The sequence below is a fragment of the Tursiops truncatus genome, chromosome 15, assembly GCF_011762595.2.
Source record: "Tursiops truncatus isolate mTurTru1 chromosome 15, mTurTru1.mat.Y, whole genome shotgun sequence".
Lineage (NCBI taxonomy): Eukaryota > Metazoa > Chordata > Mammalia > Artiodactyla > Delphinidae > Tursiops > Tursiops truncatus.
In genome coordinates, this window is record NC_047048.1 from 29,213,841 (window position 1) to 29,239,946 (window position 26,106).

The 26,106-nt window shown below is 50.1% G+C and overlaps 1 protein-coding gene across 10 annotated transcripts in view; it reads right to left on the reverse strand.

Annotated features, from left to right (window-relative positions):
* The window catches only part of CIITA (class II major histocompatibility complex transactivator), a 48,757-nt gene extending 24,226 nt beyond the window's left edge, over nucleotides 1-24,531 (reverse strand). For 2 of the 10 annotated variants that reach the window (XM_073792310.1, XM_033839282.2), the window contains exons 1-3: nucleotides 15,501-15,650; nucleotides 1,459-1,605; nucleotides 1,124-1,219 (exon numbers count right to left, since the gene is read on the reverse strand). In XM_073792310.1, the coding sequence (XP_073648411.1) occupies nucleotides 1,124-1,219; nucleotides 1,459-1,605; nucleotides 15,501-15,552 (295 nt within the window). In that variant the 5' untranslated portion in view covers nucleotides 15,553-15,650. Of the gene's footprint in view, nucleotides 1-1,123; nucleotides 1,220-1,458; nucleotides 1,606-3,645; nucleotides 3,802-4,284; nucleotides 4,366-13,844; nucleotides 13,937-15,058; nucleotides 15,182-15,500; nucleotides 15,651-24,154 lie in introns of those variants that run through there. The other 8 variants (XM_033839279.2, XM_033839276.2, XM_033839285.2 and 5 more) reach the window with 8 other exon arrangements.
* Nucleotides 24,532-26,106: the final 1,575 nt, after the last annotated feature.

Genomic DNA, 26,106 nt, shown 5'->3' on the forward strand with positions numbered 1-26,106 from the left:
AATTCTCAGGAAGGGAAGGAAGCAGGCAGGTTCTCAGTTCTGTAATCTTTGAGACACATACAGTTACTGCTCCTCTCCATTTTCTGCCCTTGTATGATGCTGGATTAACTATGTGTTGGGGAATGTCTAGCCATGTTCATGCCAGACCTCCTAAGTGATGTGATTCTTGGGATGCCAGGAAAAGGGCCACGAAGAACATCTGTGCAGGTTGTTCACTGTACAGGATGCCCAGAAAAAAGGGCAAATGGGGGCAGGAATCCAGCCTTCACTTTGATAGCCAAGCTGTTACATCTTAATGGGGGCTGCATCCTCTAGAAGAAGGGGCATCTTTTTCTAATTCAACAAAGCCTCTGTATGAGACAGTGGTGAACCTGGTAAGGAGGGATCCTTCACCCCCCACAAAAAACAACAGAAACACCTCTCCCCAGAGAGTCCCAAAGAGTTCTGCCCTTGTCTGAAAACTGTAGGTCTTTTTCAAGCTGCCAACCAGCCTCTCAGCTTGAGCCTTACCAAACCTCCCCACTCTAGATACCTTCCCTCTTGTGGTGAAAAATAAGGACTTTGAATTTCAGACCTACCCATTACTATCTCTAATGCAGCCTTGGGTAGATTCTTTATCTCTCTAAACCTCAATTTCCTCATCTGTAAAATGAAGATACTAATAGTACCTACTTCCTTTGTTTTTGTAAGATTTCAATATGATAACACATGCACAGTGGTTTGCAGGCTGCAAGTGCCCCCCAAAGGTAGTTATTACAAATACTAGAGTAGTTTAGCTTAGGAGCTGAGGAGAAAGGGAGGGAGGGAGGGGCATATGATACGGGCTTTGTGGGAAGGAAAGAAGAGCAACAAATAGAAAAATGTATAGAAATGGAGGCAGAAGATGGAAAAGTGAGATTTGTTTGCCTGGTGTTCATTAGTGAAGGGCTCTATTTCCCTACCTTTCTCCATCTCCCTTCTTTCCCCGATTCTCTGTCCTTTTAGCCCTCGCTCCCCATCCCCCCTTGCCCCGATTTCTGAGGGAGGGCCTGGAGGCTCCTGGTGAATGGGTGAGATTAACAAAACAGATAAAAGAATCTTTTCCCTCAATTGTCCTTTTTCTGGGTTCATAATGCTTCCTCACCGATATTGGCATAAGCCTCCCTGGTCTCTTCATCACCTTCCATATCACACAACAGCCTGCTGAACTGTTCGCAGTTGATGGTGTCCGTATCAGGTTCTGGGAGGAAAAGCCACTTGGATGAAGCAGGAAAGATCTGGGAAGAGGGCTGGTGGGGAAGGAGGGAGAGGCAGGGCGGGCTGGGAGATATTTCCATTAGGAGCCGGAGTGGCAGGGAGTTGGAGCTGTCCGTGGTGCTGAGCGGAATTCCACAGCCAGGGCTTCCCCTGGTTGCCATCTCTACTGCAGGCAGAGGGGTGGGGAGGGACTTGGAAGGGGCCAGAGGGAGGAGAACCCACCTGAGCAGAGCTCTAGCTCTTCTTCTCCAGCCAGGTCCATCCGGTCATAGAGGTGGTAGAGATGCAAAGGGTCAGCATTGCTGTTGAGAAGCTCCAGGTACCCACCTTCTAGAGGCCCCAACTCCATGGTTGTGTGCTGTCCACTGCCTGGAAGGGAGACGCACTCAGTTAGCTCATGGGGTGTTGGAAAGATGCAGGGAATTAACACCTATCACAGTCTCCAGCTGGGTCTCTTGGTGAAGGCCAGGGTTGGCAGAAGCCAAAGAAAGTGAGCAAAGGTTCTCATTCAGCACCTCTTATGTGCTCAGGGCAGTGGGGAGAAGCAGCCCTATGTCCTTCCTCCACAGAACCTACAGTCACACTGGGAAGATGCCCGTGACACAGAAAAGGGAACTGGAGAAGTGTAGATTCAAGACCTCTCATACCTGGGAGCCAGGAGACCTAAGTTCTGCTGCTGGCACTACCATGAACGACAACAGCTAAGATGTACAGAGCACCTACTATGTGCCAGACACGTGGTCTAGCACATTTAATCCTCACATCAACAACCATATGAGGTACGTACTATTACTAACCTCATTTTGCACATGAGTAAACTGAGGCTCGTAGAGGTGAAGTGACCTACCTAAGGTAACCCAAGTCCAAACAAGATTTAGTTCTGGGCAGTCTGATTCATGGACCTGCATGTAAGTGTTATGCTCTCCTGCCTTGGATGACCTCAAGCAAGTCTGTGCTCCTCTCCATGCTTCAGTTTCCTAATCTGTAAATTGAAAGAGTTGGGGCATATTTCCTCTAATATCTTTCATTATTAATTGTTGGAGGACATATCAGATGCCTTAGGTTCTACTTCATTTAATCTTCAAAACAACCCTGGCTGTATCCACACAAAAACTTGTACACAAATGTGCATAAAAACAGACTTCATAATACCCCAAAAATGGAAACAATTCAAATGCCCATCAATGGATAAATGGATAAACAAAATGTGGTCTATCCATACAGTACTCAGACATAAAAAGGAAGAAAGTACTGATACATGCTTCAACATGGATGAAATTTGAAAACATCCTGATAAGTGAGAGAAGCCAGACACAAAGGCACATCTTGTATGATTCCATTTATATGAAATATACAGAACAGACAAATCTTTGGACATAGAAAGTAAATTCGTAGTTGGCTACGGTGGAGGGAGAATTGTGGAGGGAAATGGGGAACCATTGCTCGTGGGTATGAGGTTCCTTCTGGGGGAACGATGAAGTGTTCTAACGTTGGCCGAGGGTTGGTTGCACAACTGTGTGAATGTACCAAAAAGGCCATTGAATTGTACCCTTTAAATGAGTGAATTGTCTGACATTTGAATTATATCCCAATAAAGCTGTTAAAGCAAAACAAAACACTGGCACTGGGAGGTAGGCATTATGGTCTCCCTTTTGCAGACGAGCAGCGTGAGGCTCAGAGAGGCTAACAGCCCCCTGACGTGCAGCTCTTGCTGGCTAGAGCCAGTGTGAAGCTGCATCTGCGTGGCTCCAATGACCCCGCCCTACTCTCTAGTGCAGGGAGTCTATGATTCCATGGTCTGTTCATTTCCTGTTGCTATTGCAACAAAGTACCACAAGCCTAGTAGCTTGAAGCAACTGAGTCTTATGCCCTCACAGTTCTGGAGGCCAGAAGTCGAAAATCAAGGTGCAGGCAGGGCCGTGGTCCCTCTGGAGGCTCCAGGGGAGAATCCTCCCTTGCCTCTTCCATATTTGGGAATTGATGGCATTCCTTGACTTGTGACCTTGTGGCCACATCATTCCGTTCTCTGCCTTAGTGGTCACATCACCTCCTAATCTTCTGCCTTTCTCTTAAATGGACATTGATTTAGGGCCCACCCAGATAATCCAGGATATTAGTTCAAGATCCTTAACTTAATTACATCTGCAAAGACCTTTTTTTCCCCACATAAGGTAGCATTCAAGGTTCCAGGGATTTGATGTGGGCATATCTTTGGCGGGGGCACTATTCAACCCGCTATACTTGGGATGCAGATACATGCTGGAAAGAATCAAAAGAAGCTTCTTGGAGAAGGTGAGAAGAAAGCTGGCCAGAGGATCTAAGACAGCCTTCTGAGTGCCCAGCCTGGGCCAGAATAAAATGAAACTGAAGCAGGGAAATGTTGTGAGAAAACACACACGCACAACTTACCACCACCTCCCCAGGTGTTTCTTCTCCTTTCACTCATCAACAACTCTTGCTAGCTCTGGAGGGTCTCAACACAGACGCACATATCACAGAGAATGAACTTTCCAGTCCAACGAGAGGCCCTGGCCGGGGTGGACTGTTTATAATGGGTTGGGTGTGGGCTACAGGAACACAAACATAGCAGGCTTGCGTTAAAGGCCCAGCCAACCATGACTGGAGGAAGCAGAACTGAAAGATGGGGCCGCCATCTCCCGTTTCTTGGAGAGGGGCCAAGGCTGGGAGGTGCGGGGAGGGTTCCACTTCTTCCAACAAGTTGTCCTGGGAGCCAACGAAGCAATCTACTGTTCTGTCCAGGGTGGTAAGAGAAGACCTCCCTGTCCCAAATCTTGCCTGCTACCTGCCTCCCATTTTTCAGTCTGTGGTCTTTATTGCGAGCCTACATTGTAGCCATCTGCCTTTCTCCAGACTGTGGCATCTGGGGACAAGAGCTCAGGACGAACCCCAGTAATTCCATGAACGAAACGTGTGACTTTAGTCAAGTCACTCAAATTCTCAGTTTTCCCACAAGGTCAGCCAGGGACCTTCAAGCTCAATCTCCTTCATCCTACAGAGGAGAAGATGAGACCCTGAGAGGGGACGTACCTTGCACGAGGCCCAAGAGTCTGCCGGTGGTGGGGCCTGCACCTGATCCCCTAGCACAAGACTCCCCGTCCACGCTCTTTCCTGCCAATCAGAATATATCCAGTCAAATAAGCACTCCCATTTATCTAGGCTCAGGAATAGAGACTGGGTCCCATCACAGATGGGCAATGGAGGGAGGTACAGTGGGGAAGAGCCTGAAGAAGTCTAGCTAATTGACAAGCTCAGCTTCAAACATTGGACAGCATCACCAAATGTGATCAAATACCAGGGCAATACACTGACAGTAGAGAAAGAAGGCAACTCCTTTGAGCTTTTGGAGTCAAACTGCCTGGCTCTGAAACCACTCCTATCTACCAACTCACCACAACCTGGGTTTTTTTAATCTCATTTTTTAAATCTTTTTAATCTCATTTTTTAAATCTCTTGAAGCCTCAGTTTCCTCATCTTTATTTTTATTTTTTGGCCACGTGCACGGCTTGCAGGATCTTAGTTCCCTGACCAGGGATTGAATCCAGGCCCCCTGCAGTGGAAGTGCAGAGTCTTAACCACTGGACCACCAGGGAATTCCCTCAGTTTCCTCATCTGTAAAATGGGAATAATAATACTTGGTAGCTCATAAGGCTTAGGTGAGTTAATTCATGTAGAGCCCTTAGGAAGGTGACCATCACTTAGTAAGTGCTTAATGAATGGAAGCATAGAATAGCGTCCAGCACACACTTGATGAGCACAACGTGGGTGATGGTCCTTATTATTATTATTAATTCACCTCTTACCTCTGTGAGACTGATAAAGGGATCCTTTCTCTTCCATTCCTGCGTTACCACATTGTGAAGCCAAGCTTTCTGTTCTTTTGCATAAGGAGACCCCACAACCTCCACAGGAACAAGCAAGCCCCAGAGGCAGCAGTGCAACCTGGAAAGTCTGCTCTCAGACACCCCCAACATATACCTCAGCACCTTCCTGCATCTCCAAGACAAAGCATGCATCTTACACATTTCCTCTTGACTAGACAAAGATTTGCAGCTCACAACAGACTTCTGCCTCTAGCCCCCAATCTGAGCTCACAAAGAGCCCTAGGGAGAAGGCATGTGGAGTATTATGCCTATTTGACCAAGGAGGATACTCAGACACCTCACTGAAATGGCCTGTCCAAGGTCACCTGGTTGGAGAACTTGAGTTTGAATCCTGGCTGGGAGACCTTAGGCAAGTGACTTAACCTCTCTGAATATCAGCTTTCCCACCACTAGATTGGGATAATGATACTTACCTTGTGGGACCATCAAAAGGCCAAGAAGGGCTCTGTGTGGTGTGCCAGGCACACAGGAGGCCCACGGTCAAAGGAAGTCCATTATATTGGGAGCCTGAGAATCTAGGCTTGCAGTTTAGAGCTCCCCGAAGTACCATAGCGCCTCCCATTCATGCCAAAATCAACTTGGCCTGGGACCTCCCGGGGTTCCCACAACCATGTTTCCTGTGTCTCTAGATGCTTAGGAAGTGCTTCAGAGCCTCCTAACTGGACTCTTTCCTCCTCCTGCAATTCCAGAGCAGGCTGGAGGCAGAGAGCCCTGACCGCCTCACTGCAGAGGAGCGAGTCCCTGTCAGCTGCCCCAGCACAGGACAGATCCTACAGCCAAGGAGCCCTTGAGTGCAAGAACCCTTCCTCTAGCTCACCTACCCCCGGGTTCTCTCCATCAGTAGGACTGATGGTGCCTAGCTAGAATTCATAGGTGCCCTCTGAGTGCCAGGTACCAAACAACATGATTTATAGACATTATCCCGTTTAGCTGAACTCACACATTAGCTATTTGTATTTCCATTTCTCAGATGAAGAAACAGGCTCAAAGAGAAGAGTAATGAGCTGGGATCTGAAGCAGCTGCCTGGCACCAAGGCTCAGCTTCTTCCAGGCCCTGGCCCCCTGGCCACCCTGGGGAGGTGCCTTCGCCCGGAGCGAGGAGGCATGGGTGGCAAGACAAGTTCTCCTTTTGAGGAGCTGTCTGGGGTGCAGCAGAGGAGTGGGCTGTGTCTTTCTGGTAAGTGGGCAGTATTTTTAGAAGGTTCTCTTTGGACCCGCCCTTCCCCCTGGGCCACCACCTTCCACATCCAACTTGAGAAAAAGTTCTTAATCCTTTTGCCACCAAAAGTCCCTTTTGGGGTTTGTTTCCATCCCTATTTCACACTACACTGCAGGTTTTGAAAGCACATACACACCAAAATCGTTTTTGAAATAAAGGTTCATTCCTCTCTCCCCTGAGGGAAATCAAGTATTACCAGAATGTTCTAGCTCAGACCTTGATATTCAGTTTCTGCAGCCTTTCTGTGCTCCATCTCTGCTGGGGAGAGTCTTTTGTGTCTGGGGTTGTGCTGGACGCTCTCTATTTATTATCTTGTTTCAATTGTCACAACAGTTCTGGGAGATTGGTATCATTGTACACATTGTACAGATGATGACAGTGAGGTTAGGCTCAGTTATCAGCTGCTTTCTTCCCAGAGAGGGGGGTGTATCCTTGAAGGTCTGAGGAGGCATTCAGAGGGAGAAGGGGACTCCTTTGCTACCCCAAAGCCTTCAGCACTGCTATGCACTGTGATGAAAGAGCATGAGAAGAAATACTTCCCTACTTGTTGACTGGGATCTTCTCCTGAGGAAGGAATGGAAAATCTCTGAACCATGTGTCTAGAGACATGGGTTTGAGTTCCAGCTCTGCCTTTGATCTTGAATATCATTCTCTACCCTTACGAGCTTTGGTTTCACCAACTGGGTGTGGGAGCCCACTCAGATGAGGCATTTGGGGATTCTAGATTCCTCATTGCCTATCGGCTTTCCCCCCTGCCTTTCCCCAAAGGCCCCCTAACACCACTCTGCTCCCCAACTTCATGACAAGCTGCTTCCGCAGGCCACATGGTGGCCAGAAGCCAGGAGCCCAGGGTTACTTATCTACCACAACCAGCCCCCAGTCAGCAACCCTGTGGATCAAACAAGTTCCTCTTTGCTTCTTGCACCCTGTAGCCCTCCAGATAAACTCAACAAGACACCTTGCACTTTTTTTCTCTCCAAACCTATAAAACAATGATTTACTGAGCATCCCCTGTAAGAAAGTCACTGGGCTCAGTTCTCCGGGGGCCCTAGAGAGGTTTAAAACACAGCCCCTGACAAGAAGCTTGCAGTGTAGACCCGGATGATATCTTAGAAAAGAGACAAATGGTACAGTGGTTGATAATGGTACAGTGGTTAAGAGTGTGTTGGGGGGCTTCCCTGGTGGTGCAGTGGTTGAGAGTCTGCCTGCCGATGCAGGGGACATGAGTTCGTGCCCCGGTCCGGGAAGATCCCACATGCCGCAGAGCGGCTGGGCCCGTGAGCCCAGGAGCCCCCAGTCCTGGGGGAGGAGATGAGAACGTGCAGGACTTGGAGATGAACAGGGAAAGGTGGGCACCATCTGTAGAGGAGGAAGCCCTAGCACTCTGGCCCCCGTTGCTGGTCCAGTAGGGGCAACCCAGGAAAATGAGGCAGAGAGGACTTCCGGAAACTGCTGGTCTCACTCAAGACTTTCACTTCCTGGAGAGGCTTGTGGAGGTCACAAGAGACAGAGTGGAGACTAAGGTATTTGGCAATGCTGAGGGGCAATGGGGCTGGAAGGCAGCTGGAGGTTCTAGTCACTTCTCCTCCAGGCGGGGAGATTGGAAGGTGTGTGTGTGTGTGTGTGTGTGTGTGTGTGTGTGTGTGTGTCTCCTATTACATCTTCCAATGTAGTAGGAGCCAGCAGACACAACAAGGAGAGGTCTTGAAATACTGTAATTGGGTGGCTTTGGTGCCTGACTCTGACCGTAGGCTCCTCCTCTGCACCGAAGGGGGATTGGCTTGGAGTGCGGATTCAAAATGAAGAGTGACTCAGGCCTACAGGCCTAGGTATTTTGTTTCCCAAGACAATTTGTGTGTGTATATGTGTGTCTTAATTACCATCGCAGTGTCTCCATATAGAATATACAATTAATTGTTGCCAAAGACCCCACTGCTCCCTATTGCATTCTGCTGGGTCCCATTGGGCACAGTTACGGCCCCTTAGGTATTTGGGTTTGCAACTGTTGGCCTGCAGGCCTTCTAAGGTCATGTCTATCTCTGATCTGCTGGAAATGGGATGGATGGGTGATTGGGGAAGGGAAAGGCAGGGCTGAATTCTGTCCTGCCCCATGGTGGGATTGGGACGCACATGAGGGTGTCTTCCAAAAGAAAGGCTTGGAGGGGACTGGCCCTGAGTGCCCAAACTGGCCAGTTCCACAAAGCAAGGAGCAGGAAGCATGGGAGTTGTGGTATCTGGGGTGCTGGGTATGTTTCCCCAGCTCTGGCACCAGCTCAGACTGAAAAGGGATTAGGAAATAAGCTGTCTGGGAACCACAGGGCACAAAGAGTTATTCCCCATTGGACCTAGCCTGCTGCTTCACCTCGCCCTCCTCAGTTCCAGCCCCCTCAAGGATCTTGGCATTTCCATCATAGCTCTCCAGCCTCTCTGGGCTGAGACTAGCCTGTTCCCGGATAAAGGGGTCTCAGAGCAGGAAAGCTGGAAATGGAAGCAGGATGGGCTCCACTCCTCTCCACAGAGCTTCTCAGCAGTTGGAGTGAGGGCAGAGGAAATGGACTGATGCAGCTACGGATCGCTGAGTTTACAACAGACTGGTGAGACAGGATCCACACAGGGAGTCGTGAGACCTGAGATCTGCGCCCTGCTCTGCACCTGACAGGCTATGTGACCCTGGGCAAGCCCCTTTCCCTCTCTGGTCCCCAGCGGCCTCATCTGTTAAATAAGAATGTCATGCTAGAACAGCAGCTTTCAAATGAAATTGTACAAGGAGCCCAAATCCCAGAACAGGTGATAATGGAGCTATTCAATTAAAGGGGATGGGGTTGAGGTGGGGGGGGGGAAGCAGAACCCACCCCTCCCCAAAAGGGCCTGCACAGAAGACAGTAAAAAAGACAACTCCAGATGACAGTTTAAGCCTTGGCCACCAGATGCTCTCTGATTTGACAATTTCAAAAAAAAATGTGGTAGATTCTGTGGTGTGCTACAGTCCCTTAAGGACCAACTGCTAGAGGGCAACAGGCTCACAGGTCACAGCTCAACCTCTCTGGGGGGATTTCCCTGGTGGTCCAGTGGTTAAGACTCCATGCTTGCACTGCAGGGGGCGTGGGTTCGATCCCTGGTGGGGTCACTAAGATTCTGCATGCCACGCTGTGTGGCCGAAAAAACAAACAAACAAACAAACAAAAACAACTCAACCTCTCTGGGAATAGCCCAAAGTCACACCCTTTTCCAATCACTGTACCCACATGCAGTGATTGCTGCCTGTAGGCATGCAAAGGTCTGGTCTGGGAGTCTCAATTTGGGATAACCCTGGCCGTCCCAGCTTCAGCCCTCCCCACGGGATCGGCTGAGACCTCTCTTTTGACTGTATTGCAGCCCAACTCCTCACTCTGCCCAATGCTGCTTCTTCCCTTTCCCCCAGGGGCCCTCTCCCCAACCTGGAGACCTCTCCCCAATAAACGTCCCATGTGCAAATCTCCACCTCTAAGTCTGCTTCCCAGGGAACCCCACCTGAGACAACTTGGCTCTGTTTTTCCTCAGGTAGGGCCTGGAAATCATACGGAAGCCCACAAAAGACCCCACAGAGACCACCTCTGAGCCCTTGGGCAAGGCACCTATCTTCTCTGGACTCCCTGGAGGACATCCACCTCATCACAACTTGGAAAATCTTGGAACTCAAACAAGACAAGCTTGGCTGCTGAGCGCAGTGCCTGTAAATGGCACAGTTACTGGGGCTGAGGGGCCTGACGGGCCTGGGGGGAGGGGGAGGGGAGGAGGGCGGAGACAGCTGGAAGAGCTGCAGCCAGGGGAGGAGGGGGCCCCAGCGCTTGACCAGAACGCAAGCCTCCCTGACCTCCGCGTGGCCTTCCCTCTGCAAGCCCCAACCTTCCCAGCTGCGGTCTGAGCCGAAAAGGAGTCCAACAAGTTTTTCCTGGAAGAAAACCTGAGCTGGGTGCTGGAGTGCGGAATGAGGGGCTTGTGGCTGCAGTTAGCAAAGCCAGGCTCCCAAATCCAGTCCTAACCCCCAGCTTGGCCTAACACGGCACCTAAGCCTGCGGCAGGTCCTTCGCTCCATGCTGGAGGCTCCGAGGTAAATAAATCACGTCCTAGCCCTGCCGGCCAGCATCTGATGACAGTTAGCAAGCTTGGCTGTGAATCAAAATTGCCTGAAGTGGGTGCTAAACACACGGCAGCTGGACCTCACCCCCTGAGGTTCTGACCGTAAGTCTGGGGTGGGGTCCAGAAATCTGTATTTTTACATGAGCATCGCCCCTGGGCACCCCCTCGTCCAACACACTCACATACACACACTTGCCTTGTGGTGACTGAGAACTTAGATAGGTTTTATTTCCAAGGCGGCCTGAGTTTCCACTTGCCGAGAAGACATTGCCTCTCAGTTTGCATGGCTCTATGGCTTTTCCTTCCTCCAAGGGAACCTTCCAGACCCTGCATTTCTACCACCTTTCTACTTCTCCCCAGCTGGAAACCCCAAGACTCTGCGCTTAGGTTAGGTTGGTCCCCAGTTCCTGTATTTTTGCTTCCAAAAGTCCCTCAGCAGCCATCCCCTTGACCTAGTAGCCCCATCCCCCGAGCCTAGATTGTTACAAGAGCTACTAGGTCTTTCCACTAATCCAGAGTCTTCCAAACTTCAGACATTCGCCTGCCTCCTTTACAGTTTTTTTGGTCCTATCTGCATACCACCTGTTGTATAATTTACCCAAGCATTTCCCTTAAATTAACTTGAAAAAAACCCAAACATATTTATTTTAAAAGAAAATTTTCTAGAATTAAAAGCAGGGATGCAAATACATACTTGTCCACAAATGTTTGTAGCAGCACTATTCACGAAAGACAAAAGATGGAAACAACCCAAGTGTCCGCTGACAGATGAATGGATCACAATGGAATATTATTCAGCCATAAAAAGGAATGAAGTTTTGACACATGCTGCAACATGGTTGAACCTTGAAGATGTTATGCCAAGTGAAAAAAGCCAGACACAAAAGAACAGATGTATAATTCCACTTATGTGAATCACCTAGAGTGGTCAAACTCATAGAAACAGAAAGTGGAAGGGTGGTTGCCAGGGCCTGGGGGCAAGGGGAGAATGGGGAGTTAGTGGTTAATGGGGACAGAGTTTCAGCTTGGACCATGAAAAAGTTTGGGAGATGGATGGTGGTGACGGCTGCACAACATCATGAATGTACTTAATGCCGTTGAATTGTACACTTAAACATGATTACCTTGCTAAATTTTGTGTTTAAAAAAGATGAAAACTTTCTTTCACTACCTTGCATGAAAAAAACCCCCAAAACAAAAACTGCAGTCTCATTTGCCATTGAAAGCAAAACACTGTTATCAAATTAATGTCAGCTGCCCTCCCACTTTGTTAAAAAGAAACATTAGTATTAGAGTGCTGTCATCATGCCTACTCACAAAAAAAGGAGGATTAAAAGAGAATCAGAAAAGCACCAATGTCCTCCCTATGAGACCCAGTGTCAATCAAGGCTTCTCTGAGAATTGTCCTTGGACCACGGATCACGTATGCGCCAAAGTCTTTGGAAACACAAGGGACGTGTGCCCAATGACGACCTCTCAGATCGTTCTAAACGATCCCTCTAGAATCTGTAAGGGTTACACCAGGCACACGTGTATTCTTTGGTGGTTTTTGCAAAGTGCTTCTGTGCAGGTCAGGAAATCATCAAGAAAGCACTCGTGTCTTATCTTATAGATGCCCCTCGGGAGGGGAAGTCAGTTACTCAGAGTGACGGATGCCAAGTCTGAAAGCCAAGTACCTAAGCTTTACCCTCTCCCTCAGGCCACTTCCCTGATTGCCCAAGACTGACCCCAGACCTTGGAGCAGGGTCGCTGTGTTAATTTTCTGATTCTACTCTCCACAAGGTACTAGATGCCAGGTCCCAGCCATCAGACAGACTTTGCTGTATCAACAAGTCTCCCTCCAACTATCCAGGACCCGCCCTGTATTTGTGGAGGCTCACACCTCCGCCCAGGTACTGGATGGGCTCTCAGTGGACCTGGTTTCAAATCCTGGTTCCGCTAATAACTTGGCTATGTGGACTTCGACAGAACCTCCCAGGAAGTCCCCAGAGGTTTTGTAACATGGAGTAGGTACTGGGGTTGGACCTCAGTGCCTTTCAATGTATGTATGACCTCTGGACCTCTGAGATAGGAAACACACACACACACACACACACACATCCCATAGCCAGTTAACCTGCCATTGGAAGCGCCACCCCAGGCCCAGTCAATGGGATCTGGGGGTGGGGGCTGGGAACCTGCACTCTAAACAGCCTTCTGGGTGATTCCCACGTGTGGGAAGCCTGGGACCCCCTGGCTCAGTCGTCTCTGAGGACCCTTCCACTCCATATTCTGGGATCTTGGAGGCCAGGTCCTTGCCTAAGGCAGGCTGGGATTTGGAAAGTGATGATTTGCTGGGGTCTCATCTTCTCCACTTTCAGCTCCACCAGGCCCTAGAGCAAGAAGCACTAATTTCCTTAACTTTCTGATTGGCTGGGAATGGTATTTCTTTTTTTGGGGGGGGGGTGGAGTGGCACATAGATGGAAGACTTCCTGCCAAATTTAGGAACTCCTGGCCGCAATTGGAGGTGGGGCACTTATGTCCCCTCCCATGTGTCACCTAGGGTGGAGAGAGATGCTGTGGGACTCAAGCGAGAACTGCGGTTTTAAGGGTCCCAGACAGAGCTAGACATGGTGGCTCCAATTCTGATATGCTGGGACCCCGGACAGCCCCACCCCAATCCCTTTCCGGAGGCCCCTAGTTTCTCTCCTTAGAGGATGTGGCTCAGGACCCCAACTTGCGGTAGAGATGCGGACTGTCAAACACAGTCCAGGAAAGACCCTGCCCGCCAAGACGGTAAAAGAGAAGTGAGGATTTCTCCAATCCGGCGTTTAAATGTCTCCCCATAGCCCTCCCTGCGCTGGGGACCCCACCAAGAGGGCCGGGTACCCAGACTCCTGAGTCAGTGCGGGAACGTGATTCAAGAGGGAAGCTGAGGCTCAGAGAAGGGCAGCCCCGGTCCTAGGTTCCCAATAGAAGAAAAGTCTGTGTCTCCCTCCGCGCGGCCCTAGGCGCTTCTTCAGATTCTAGGACGCGCAGGGAGATTGCCTACTGATCGTTTGGCCACACCGCCTCCCTTCTCTGCGTGCTCCTTCTGTGTCCCAATCTCTCTGCAGACGCTGCCGCTCCCACCGGCTCTCCCTGCCGCCTCCCCTGGGCCCCGGTGCTCTGGGCAAAGCAGCCCAGCTCCGGGTTCCCCGCTCCCAGTTCCTGCGTGGAATCCTTCCAGGGATGCTGGAAACGAGGAGTTTCTAGGGTGTGCACTCCGCACATTACCTTCCTCCTCCTCCCAGCCTTGCTATGTGATCTCAGGCAAGTAGCTACCAGTCTCTGAACCTCTATTCCCAGCCCCACTTCAGGGGCTGCTAAGGGGACTTTGGTTACCTACCGCTGTTCCCTGGACTCCCGCGCGCTGCCAGTGGCTTCTCCCTCCCGCCAGCTCTGGGGCTGCGGTGAGCGAGCAAGCTTGGGGAGAGCAGTCGCCTGGCCACCCCAGCTCCACCCACTGTGGCTGCCCTTTTTCTCTTTCACTTTCTCTCTGCAGCAAGGGGCTTGGGCCAGCCCAAGCTGGGGAGTAAACAGGCACCCGAGCCTCCTCCTGCTGCGCCTGCCATGTGCTTTCTCAGAAGCGCCTAGTCCAGCCCCCACACTCCCTGGAGAGTCTAATCAGCTCCTAAAAATGGCCAGTGCCCAGCTTTGGAGGAGGCAGCCTGCCCGTAGGCATATGATATACAAGCCCTGGTTTGCAGGGAGCTCATCCACCTCTGTCTGGCCCTCAATTTCCCTCCACCTCAGCCCCACCTTGAAGCTGGCAAACCACCCCTGCAGGGCACAGGGGCTTGCTCGCTGAGCCATTCACTCCTGGGAAGCCGGATGCCCTTGGGAGGAAGAGAAAATTCCTCAAGGAACTTCCCTGGCTGGAAATTCAGCCCTGGCAGCCCTGAGTTCCCATCACCACACACCTCCTAGCTGCTTTCCTCTCACCCTTCCTCTTCCAGAGGTCCTGGACCCCTGCTCCATCCACCCTGAGACCTTGGGGAGGTCACCTCCCTTCCCAGGCTTGGATTTCCTCATCTGGTATTGAGGGAGGGGTGGGTCAAGGTGACTTCTGACCTCTCTCTCCCCCTGGAAAACTCCCCCAACAAGCTCTGGCTGCAACCAACAGAGCTGGCAAACTTGTCATCCATCTGCAGGTTCAGAGGAAGCCTCGCATTTTAGCAGCATCTGTGAAGAGGAGTCCTACAGTCTCAACCACACTAATAACGGGCTCCTATGTGTGTCTTCAGATCCTACAATGCACCAGGCACTGCGCTAGACCCTTTGATTCCTCACCTTTGTCTTGTAATAAGAGTTTCCCCCTAATCGCATTTAACAGCCCAGGAAAACAGACTCAGAGTAGGTTGGGGACTTGTTCAGTGTCACTTCACACCCAGGCAACAGTGCAGCTGCGATTCAAACCTGCCGTGCTGCCTTCAGAGCTGGTACCAGATGTCTGTGCTATGCTGTCTCTCACATCTGTCCCCTGTCCCCCACTTTTCCCCCCAAACACCGTTTGGAAACTGGGGAGAGGGCAGCATCGGTCCAGGTGACTGTATTGCTCACCAGCTGGGGCTCAACATCTAGACCAAGGGGCTGACTCTGGCTTCCCGGGGATGGGGTGGATCTGGCAGGGGTTCCACCCTTCAAGGGCGAGCTCCTCAGTGTTTACCTGGCAGAGAGAGGAACTTGTGGTTGGCCTAGCCGGGTCATGAATGCTGAGAGCTAACAACACGCCCCGTGAAAGTCAGCCCTTTAGTACCCTTCAGGCTGATAAAGCCCTCTTACATTCCAGGCATCTGGGCAGACCGAATGTCCCTCAGTGGAAGGAAATGGCAAACCACCTCACTTCTTCCAAAAGCCCCAGCAGGACAAAGACCCCTCTCGCCACCCTCACACTCCAGTTCAGAGCAATGTCTCTGACAATTTGGGACGGCGGGACGAGCTGAGACCTCACCCTAAATCAAGAAGCGTTCTCAGCCCCAACGTCTTCCACCCGCCTTTTTACCTTGGGGCTCTGGCAGGTAGGACCCGGCTGGGCGCGTAGCCAGGCAACGCATGGTGTGAGAAACAGAGTGAGGCAGCAGCTCCCGGACTCTGGCAGCCCCTCCTGTTGCCCTCAGTCCGCCCAACGATGCCTTCGGATGCCCAGCTCAGAAGCAGGCAGCCTCATCTCTGACCAGTCTCCCTACAAAAGTCTGGAGCCCGCCAAGCCTAAGTAAACATGCAAAGGAAACAAGTAAGGGACCAGCAGAAAATTCTCACCCTACCAGGTGGTCTGAGCTGTCAGATTTCTCGCATCTAGACATGCTCTAATTTGCCCATGCTCCCTTAAACACGGACTTGCACCTAATGTTAATTTCAGTTCCTTGTTTTGGACCAAATCGGTGACCGACCTCAGAAGGTTATGAGTTGTCTATTGGAGGGTCTTCAACACGCTGACATTCTGAAATAACGGCAACCACAGTGGAGCCACGCTGGTGCCAGCTGCCAATATCTGCCATCCTCTGCAGGATGGGGCCGTGGTCAGAGCCCCACAAATGCCTCAAGACAAGCTGAACTAGCTTCCAGCAAACTCCCGGGATTCCACTCCCATCCACCATCCCACCCCCACACCAAATTGCCCTGAATTTCCTTGGAGAACACGAGTGGTCCACTCATCATTTTTATTCTAAGAACATTGGACTAAAACATAAATTACACATAAAAAGGTCTTACCCCCAAATATGGTATACTTATAGCCGCGTGGTTTGGGGGTACCACCTAGATGTGGCGGAGAGACTGTCAGTCTCACGCAGGGAGAAAGTTAGCGCCCTTTTAACCCTCTGCCCAGGCTCCTGGAAACCTTGAGAAGAAAGTCTCAGTTTGGGGCTAAGGAGATTTTAACACCTCTTCTAATGCGTGATCCACCCATTTCACAGAGAGCAGCCCCCAGCCTCAAGCCTTCCGTAGACATCAGTGTCTGGCTAGAATGGAATAACGTTATTCTGCTCTCCTGTTTCATAGTTACCTTCTATGTGTGGCATTCTTTTTCATTTATGGTGGACATAAACTTTCCTTGGGAAATAAAGTTGAAAAAAAAATGAGAGTAGTTTGGAAAAAAAAACAACAACTGTCCAGCTAAGAATAGTGTAGGTGGTGAAAAGAAATCATGAGGGTGGTACCAAAATGAATGACGATTGGGAAACAATGACTTCATTTTTACAGAAAGAACACTGGATTGGGAGTCTGAAGCGCTATGGTCCAGCCCCCGTGGTTATTAGCGGATGGGTGACCTTGGACCCCTCACTTCCTTTGTGTGGGCCTCAGTTTCTCCATGTGTGTAATGGGGATAATGATGCTTATATTTGTATGGTGATTATTTTTGAAGCAGTTGCTGCTGTCAGAAGTCCCAGGGGGGTAAGTAGGCAGACAAATAAGAAAGCTGAGAGTCAATTTGAAACAATCTTGCTTAGTTAGGCTAACAAAACAGACATGATGAATATGAGAAGTCCCAAGAAGTTTCATCTTCCTCTGACCTGATGTGCCCGGGGAGAGGCACACCTGGCCATTCAGTGAGGCCAACTTCCTGTCCTCAGAGGGAGCCAGCTCTGATGGCCGTGGCCGAGGCAGCTCTGAATCAGCTTCGTGGCAGGGCCGAGCTTGGAATGAGAGTCCCCTGGGCCTGGGGTACACCTGCTTGGATGCTCTCATCTCTCACCTGGACCACAGCAGCAGTCTGCTACCTGGTCTCCCCATGTCCTCCTTCACCTGCCCCCGCCCCAGACCCACACTCCACAAGACCTGAATCTGGTCCTGCTGGCGTTTCTGAGCAGGGTGACCGCGTGCTAGCCTGTGTTTTAACTGATGGTAGAGGCCGTAAATCAGCACCAGGAGGGCCTCGTATATGGAGACCAGGGAGGAGCGCCATGGCGCCCTGCCAGGAGCCGATGGCGGTCGGAGTTCCAGCAGAGGCAGTGGAGGTGAGGAGAGGGGTTGCTGAGTTGGAGTGACAGGCCTCCAGGACTGAGTGGGGGCAGAGGGGCTAAGCCAACCCCAGGGTATCTTCCTATTAAAGCATCCTGCGTGCCTGCTGAGGCTCCTCTTCAAAACTCCCCTAGAGGTGGTGACCATTCTCCAGAGCCCGGGATAAAGCCAATTCCCTTCTGACGGAGGGCCCCTCTCAGCGCTGCTGAGGCCAGCCTTGCCCTGGGCACCCAAATCCCTTTGTCTCAAGTCAGGATCCAGCATGACAAAGCTGCAGTCAGAAGCGTTGTTCAAGTTACCAGTCTGGGGCCCCCTGCCAAGTACCAGGGAGAGGAGATGGGGGAACTTGGTCTTACAAGTAGGATTCCTGAAAGCTTGCCACCCCTTGCTGCAGCTGGGCCCTACCTATGTACTTCTGCTCAAGCAGAGGGTCCCCCACCCTCCCCCCAACCCCAGGACCACCCTCCTGCCTCCTCCCATCAGGCTGTATTTTAGCCATCCTTCAATGCCCAAGTTCCCGCTTTCATCACCTTTCCAGCTGACAACAACCTCCTGCCCTACTCATTTTTAGCAAACTTGCTGCCGCGTATTTGGCAATACATGGTGAACTTCCTGTTTCATGAGTATCCCCCCCGCTGCCTCTGATTAGGTCACAAGGTCCTTAATGTCTGTCTTACTGTGTTTGATTTTCTTATTTAAAAGACACAGGACTCCAAGATTGGTTGAGCGAATGGATGGCGTTTGGATTTGAATGATCAAGGCAGACAAGTTCCACATGGACGGAGAGTCCTACCTTACTAAGTTTTAAGTGTCTTTTCTTATGTTTGTTTGTGACCACCCCCCTCATTTCTGGCAGATGCTAAGTAAATGCTTAAGGAGGAGAGAAGAAAGGAGGTGAGAAAGAAAGGAAAAGAGATCGGTGGAGAGGTGGGTGAATAGATAGAAAAACACTGGTATGTAGGCAAATTAGGCAGGTAGGAAGGTATCTGAGAATGTAGGCCTGTCCGTGGGCAAAGGTACAAGTGGATTAGTAGGTAGGAATGCAGGTAAGTATGCTGGTACATAAATATACAGGCAGTCAGATAAATGAAAGATTGATAAATTGATAAGTAGATAGAAGTAGATAGTAGATGTAAGTTGTTGAATTGGTAAGTAGATATTAGTAGGTGGTTAAGTAGACCAGGTAGTTTGACGGTAGGCAGGTAGGTGGATGGGCAGGTAGGTGGAGAGACCAATAAATGGTAAGTAAGGACACAGGTGAGGTGCTCAAGGTAACAACAAAGAACAGAAACAGTTCCTGGTTGAGTCAGGTGCCAGACTTGGAGCCAAGCTGAGTATAGAACAGGCCACTGGTCAGCCTGGGAAAACCCATGGGGACGTGCCAACTTCCAATGCAGGTGCTTCTACTGCTGCGGCTCCTGCGGGTGAAGGTGAAGTAGGTCTGACTAGATGGGAAGCTACTCAAGGTGAAGAAACAAGTGGTCCTTGCCAACACATCTCCTTCCAGGAGTCCACGGAGACTCCCTGATCAGGGATCAGAGCAGGAACAGGTTTGGGGAAAGGAAGGTGTCAGAGAAAGGGAGGGCGCTGCCCCCCTCCCCTCTGATTCCTGGCTCTGAGGACTCTCATCCTAAGAAGCAAATGGGGAAGGAAGTAGGAGGAAGAGCTTAGCAGCCTGGGGTGTGTCCCTCCCTTTCCAATAAATCAGGCAACATCCTAGAAGGAGTCTTTGTTCTGTGGTTCCTAGAACAGAGTCTTCACGGGCAAAAGTACCACATCGTGAAGACATAGAGCGACAAACCAGCAAAGGAAAGCCGAGGAAAACAATAATATATAAAACCATAGCAGGGGCGTCCTACAGCCTCTGAGAAAGCTCACCCCAGAAGCACCGCTGTGCCTCCATTCACAAGCTGGGGTCGGCTGGCTCTGACCTTGCCCCCAGTCATCCTTCTGTGCGCCTTGGGTCTGTGGTTGCCCCAACTGCCACCCTCGAGGCTGACGAGTCAGAACGAGCTTTCCTCTTGCCAAGAATGCAAGTGCCTTATTCTGGATGATGTCACTGAATTCTCAGAATAGCCACTCTGGATGCTAGTATCACCTCCATTTTACAGGTGCGGAAACTGAGGCCCAGAGGGGTCCCAGGAAGGGCTCACTGTCATAGCCCTTGGAATCAGGGAGTCACAGCTGGCATGGAGGCCACAGCCCATGTGCTTAACTAACGTGCCAACTTGAGGGTTGGGGGCACATTGGCCCATTTCTCAGATGCACAGAGCATCAAGCACTCAGCACTGGAGTAGCTGTCTAGATATGGCATGGGGGCCCCAGTGAGACTGCAGACTCAAACCCCTGGTATATCTGCCCCCTGTCCAATATTCCTGGAGTTATCTGCCAAGAACCGCCTTGGATGGTTTACCAGTTACCATCTCATTTAACCCTCACTATAACCCTGGGAGGTTTATATCACCACTCCCATTTTAGAGATGAAGAAACCGAGGGTCAGAGTGGTTCAGGCATGTGGCCAAGGTTACACAGTTGGTAAGCAGCAGCAGAGCATGGCCTCAGAACCAGAGCTGTCCAGCTTCCCGCCTGGTTCTTTTTCCATCACTGCCATCTAAAATCTCTCTTCTCTGGCATCTGATTGTCCTCCAGGTGTTGTCAGCCGCTGTCAGCCAAAGACTGCCTGAGTGTTTGCTTTGCTTCCCCAGTCAGGCTGCGGAGCTCTGTCAGGACTCTTGGGCCTCCCCCGAGCTTGCCTATGGGCAGGACGCACATGTGCTGCTCTGTGCAGTAGAGTCAATCCCCAAGGTCACGTCCCCAGAAGTGGGCTTCCTACACAATTGCAACTGAAGCATTATAATATCTAAAGGTGACTTCTGAATCATCGGGCTGGTTTCAGTTTGAAGGTGGTCAGCCTGTTTTGGGTAGACTTACGGTATCCCTTTAGGTTATGCAGAAGAGGCAGCCAAGCAGAAAGTGCAGAGAGATACAGACTCATGAGATCCAATATCTCATAGCCCCCCACTCCTAGGCTATGAGCGAGGCAAATCACTTAACCTCCCTGTGCCTCAGTGTACTTACCTGTAAAGTGAGAGTAATGGGACTACACAAGCCACCACGCACCCACCCACCTATCACCCATCCACCTACCCACCTACCCATCAACCATTTCCCTGTCCCCCCACCCAGCCATTCCCCATCCAATCATCGCCCAGCCACCTACCCACCCACACTGCCATCACCCATCCACCTAACCATCTACCCACCTATCCATCACCCATTCACCTATTCACCACCCATCAACCATTCACCTATCCACCCACCCACCTATCCACTCATCACCCACCCATCCATCCATCCATCTACCATCCCTCAGTCTAATATTTAACAAACACATATCGCACACCTATCCTTTGCCAGGCACTGTGTTAAGCGTTTGGGATGCATCCGTGATGAAAGCATAGATCCCTGCCCACAGGGAGCTTATTTTCCGGTGAGGGAGTCAGACAATAAACAACAAACATAGGGACTTCCCTGGCAGTCTAGTGGTTAGGACTCCGCACTCTCATTGCTGAGGGCTCGAGTTCAATCCCTGGTCGGGGAACTAAGAAACCACAAGCCTCGTGGTGCAGCCCAAAACAAACAAACAACAAATGTAATACAAAAGTAAAGTATATAGAAGGTGAATGTGTCAATGGGGGAGGGGGCCACTTCTCAGAGTGTGAAGGGGGAGTTGCAATTCTAAATGGAATGATCAAGGTAGGCATCCCTGAGAAGGTGACATCTGAGCAAAGATCTGAAGGATTCAAGGATGTTGGCCAAGAGGATATCTGGAGAAAAGAGTGGTTCAGATGGAGGGAATGGCACGTGCAGAGGTCCTGTGGCAGAGAGCGTGCCTGTCCTGTCCCAGGGACAAGTGAGGGTGCCAGCACGTCTGGAGAAGATGAGAAGGCAGGAGTACAGGATGGGAGCAGAGCAGTGATGAAAGCCAGATCATGAAGGGCCTTGTGGGAATCGTCCAGATTTAGCTTTCCTCTGAGTGACACGGGAAGTCGGTGCAGAGTTTAGAGCGGCGGAGGGTGCAGATCCTGATAGGGTTGTAGAGAGAGTGACAGAAACGTCACACACTGATTTCCTTTTCTGAACCCCTGTTGAAACTAAAGTCGGTGCCCTTTATTTACAAACCCCGCAATTCTCTTCCCCAGTTCCCCTTCTCCCTCTCTGAAGGCTGCTTCTTCTTTCTGCCCCAAAGCAGCACACCTGCCCGTAGTCCTTACAGTTGAGTCTTTCATGCCTGGGGGTAGCTGGCCTGGAAGAGGGGGAGGTAAGCAACGGGGAAAGGAAGCGATTTATCCTTCCTTGTCTCCCAGCCTCTGAAGCCCACAGCGCCCTGAGCCCAGTTCCATTTCTAGAGTCACGTGGGATCAGAAATAAAAATATTATGTCCCCAGGGAGGAAATGGGGTTTAATAACAGGAACCAGCCCTCGCCGAGAGAGGAGGGCAGGGCAGAGGTGTTGGGTAGCCTGCGGTATGAAGGAGCCTGCAGTTTGCAGGGGGCGAGTCAAGGAGGGAGGAAGGCTTTGACATCCCCGGAAGTTGGCATCTGCACCCGCATCAAGACCGCATAGGTTGTTTGTGTCGTCTTCCATTTCTTTTCATCAGTGTCTTATAGTTTTCGGAGTATAGGTTTTTGCCTCCTTAGGTAGGTTTATTCCTAGGTATTTTATTCTTTTTGCTGTGATGGTAAATGGGATTGTTTCTTTAATTTCTCTTTCTGATCTTTCATTGTTAGTGTATAGAAATGCAATAGATTTTTGTGTACTAATTTTGTAACCTGCAACTTTACCGAATTCATTGATGAGCTCTGGTGGTTTTCTGGTATCATCTTTAGGACTGTCATGTACACACTGCTGTATTTAAAACAGATAAGCAACAAGGACCTACTGTATAGCACAGAGATCTCTGCTCAATATTATGTAACAACCTAAATGGGAAAAGAATTTGAAAAAGAATAGATACATGTATATGTATAACTGAGCCACTTTGCTGTGCACCTGAAACTAACACAACATCGTTAATCAACTATACTCCAATATAAAATAAAAAGTTAAAAAAAAGAAACGACCACATAGGCCTCTTGCATTCCCATTAAGAAGTCAGGGAGATCGTTCAGCTGGTAAAGACGCCCCAGCCCCCCAGGGGTCTGTTAGGAGGGGGAGAGTAAAAGATGTGTCCGAGGAATAGATAGAGACCATCTGAGTGAGAGTTCAGCCAGGAGGACAGCCAACCCTATGTAAACTTGAATCTTGGCAGAAGAGTTGGAGAAATACCTTCAAAGCCCTGGTACCCATGGCAAAATCATCAAGGGGCTTTTTTACCCCTCAAGGTCAGATTGAGGCTAAAAGCTTGTCTGCCTTCAAATCCAGCCTCCACCACTTCCCAGCTGGGGACTGGGGTTGCTCACTTCTGGGCAGCCTCTGCTTTTTCTTTCTGCATAAAATACGGTTGGAGATCATCAAAGCCTTTAGGGTGGATGTGAGAACTACCTGCTGGCTTGGGCTGAGCCTGGCGCACAGTAAATACTCAATAAATGTGAATCATGGTGATGATCTTGTTTCAAGTTACTCCAGAGCCATGAAAGGACCAAGAAGGACTAGAGTTTATGACACCAGCTCATAAAATTGGAGAAGCTCAGATCTACGCAGAGGAGACTGAAAGACGTGTGTCTTTAGGAAGACTGTTGGTTGCATTGAAGTGAGAACCTCTTTGGAACTGGGAAGGAAGACCTAAAATGTTTGGGGAGCCAAGGGTGTGAGTGGAAACGGTATGGTATAGGCTTGTTTTCCTGATTTAAGATGCATCAGTTGCTATCGTACTTTTAAAAAATAAGACACTCTCTCTCTGCAGTCTGGTTCCTCTTCTGTCTCTCTGTCTTTCCCCCACCATCTCCCTCTTTCTCTTCCTCTTTCCATCTCTCTTCTTTCCTCCCATCCTCCCTCCCTTCTTCCCTCCTTCTCTCCATCTCCATTTCTGTCTCTTTCTCTCCTGTCTCTCCCTCCCTTTCTCTCTCTCCCTGTCTGTCTTTCAGTTTCTGTCTCTCTCCATGACCCAGACGCACACACACACATGTGCACACATACACACACATGCACAAACAAGTACATACACATGCAACCGTATGCCCACACATACGTGCGCCTGCACACACATGCACTCTTGCACGCATGCACACATACGCGCACACACACATGGCAATCTCTGCTCCCCGGCTCTTCGGCCCTTCCTCTCCGTGGCAACCTATTTTTCCACACACTGATTGTGCCTGCACCTGTCTTCCCCACTTGCAGGCAATAGCTGATTTGTCCATCTGTGCCCCTCACCGGTGCCTTGCATCATGCCTAAGGTATCAAGGCGGCTCAGAGAGTGACCCAAGTGGGCATTTGGCCGCGTGGACAGTTTACTTTTAAGTAGAGTGGGGAGCACACTGTTTCTCCAGTGCCCTCAGCATCACAGCCTGAGCTCTCCAAGCACTTACTGCTCCTGCCAGCTCAACCAGGGACCTTGATTCCTGTCCAAGTCTGCCTTTCTAACTTGGGACCTGGATGATCACATTGACTTCCTTTTCAGAGAGAAGAGGGAAAATCCCTGAGCTGCCTACAGCCAGGCGTTGCTCCATGAGAAAAGGGGATGGTACTTACCCCCAGGGTCCTTGTAGCCGGAGTCCCTCTCGGCTGCCGGGGCCTGCAGCCCACTCCAGATCCACCCCAAGGGGGCCAAGTCTGGGTCTCCTTTCTCCATCAGGGTCAAGGAGATCTTCCTGGCCAGAGCCTCACCATCAGGCTCATGGAGCAGGGCGTAGTGGTACTCCCTGGAGAGAAGATCCTCTGCCAGCAGGTTGTCCAGAAGCGCCTGCACTTGGCTCGGCCGATGGCTGGAGAGCAGCATCCGGACCTGACTCAGGATGGTCTGGAAGTGATTCATGGTAGCTCTCGGATGCAGGGCTGCCCGGGACAGCGCCTGGGACCTCTGCTCACCCGGCTTGCAGCATCCAAAACTTGAAGTGAGAAACAGGATGAGGGAACCTCTGCAGTTTATTGCAGTTTATTCCTGCTTAGGAGGATTTCCTCATTTGCACGTTAGGCTGGGGTTGCCTGATGAATTAGTGGAAGTGGGTTCTGGGGCTGATTTAGACTCCATAGATATTCGCTGGTACCACTCATGCGCATGTACCAGAGAAGCTCACAGCTTTGTGGACTCCTTTAGATCCAATCCAGTGTTTATTATACTAAGAGGAAGGGGGCTTGCCTCTTTGAGGACCTATGAGGTGATAAGCCTTTTTAGACGTTGTATCATAACAAGAAGGCATTGGGGCGTAGAGGTTAAGCAGTTGGGCTTGGAGCCAATCTGCCTGTGTTCAAATCCCAGATTACTTGATATTGGACACGTTACTTAGCCTCTTCTTGTCCCCATTTCTCCATCTGAAAAGATGTAGTGATAATAATAGTACTTACCTCTTAGAGTTGTAGGGAGGATTAAATAAGATAATGCATGTAGAGTACCTAGCACATTATCTACAACTTGATAATAGCTCAATACACCTGAGTTCAATAAATATGAGCTATTATTATTATTAATTAATCATGCAAACAGCTGTGTCACCTTGGGCTCAACCTCACTAAACCTCAGACTCTTCCTCTGAAAAATCTCCCGATAAAAGTAATTCGGGCTTCCCTGGTGGCGCAGTGGCTGAGAGTCTGTCTGCCGATGCAGGGGACACGGGTTCGTGCCCAGGTCCGGGACGATCCCACGTGCTGCGGAGCGGCTGGTCCCGTGAGCCATGGCCGCTGAGCCTGCGCTTCCAGAGCCTGTGCTCCACAATGGGAGAGGCCACAACAGTGAGAGGCAAAAAAAAAAAAAAAAAAAAATGTAATTCAATCTCATCAAGTTGTCTTGAGGATTAAAAGAGATAATGCCTTTAAAGGGCTTAGTACTGGCCGTAGTAAGCACTTCATGAACATTGACTCTATACCAATATTATCCCCAATTTACTAACACACAAAACAGAGGCTTTGCATAGGAGCCAGTCTGTTGTAGGATTCTACCCTGAAAGACACCAACCCCCACCTTTTCTTTAAAATCATAGTTGACTGCTCTTCCAGAAACACACTGTGACCTGGTTTCCTCTCCTGCCCTCAGCTTTACCATCTCTCAGATGGGACCATTTGCATTGTTCATTTCAATGAGACAAATAGGGATTTCCACTTCCAGTATGGGTGAGAGCTCCTATCTGACTAACTCTACCATAAATGACAACTATAAACTCTAGTGGGGCAGGGGGGAGGTTATAAAAAATGACTACCTGAGGGCCCTGGGGAGTGACTAGAGCAGGCAGACCCTGGAAGGGAGTCCACATGTGGAAGACAAGAATATCACTGATGAATTCCCAGCTCATTAGCTTAGCTCAAAGAGGTCTCAATTAGTGCCGTGCAGGGCAACTAAAATTCTGTAAAAAATGAAAAGTTTTACTGCCCTGAATAACTAGAGAACAGAATTTGGGATAACAGTCGTAGCTGCTGGAAAGTGAGAGTAGAAATTCCAGGAAGGAGAAAGACAGAAGTTGCTCCAAATTCTGTGTATAAACTGCCCAAGT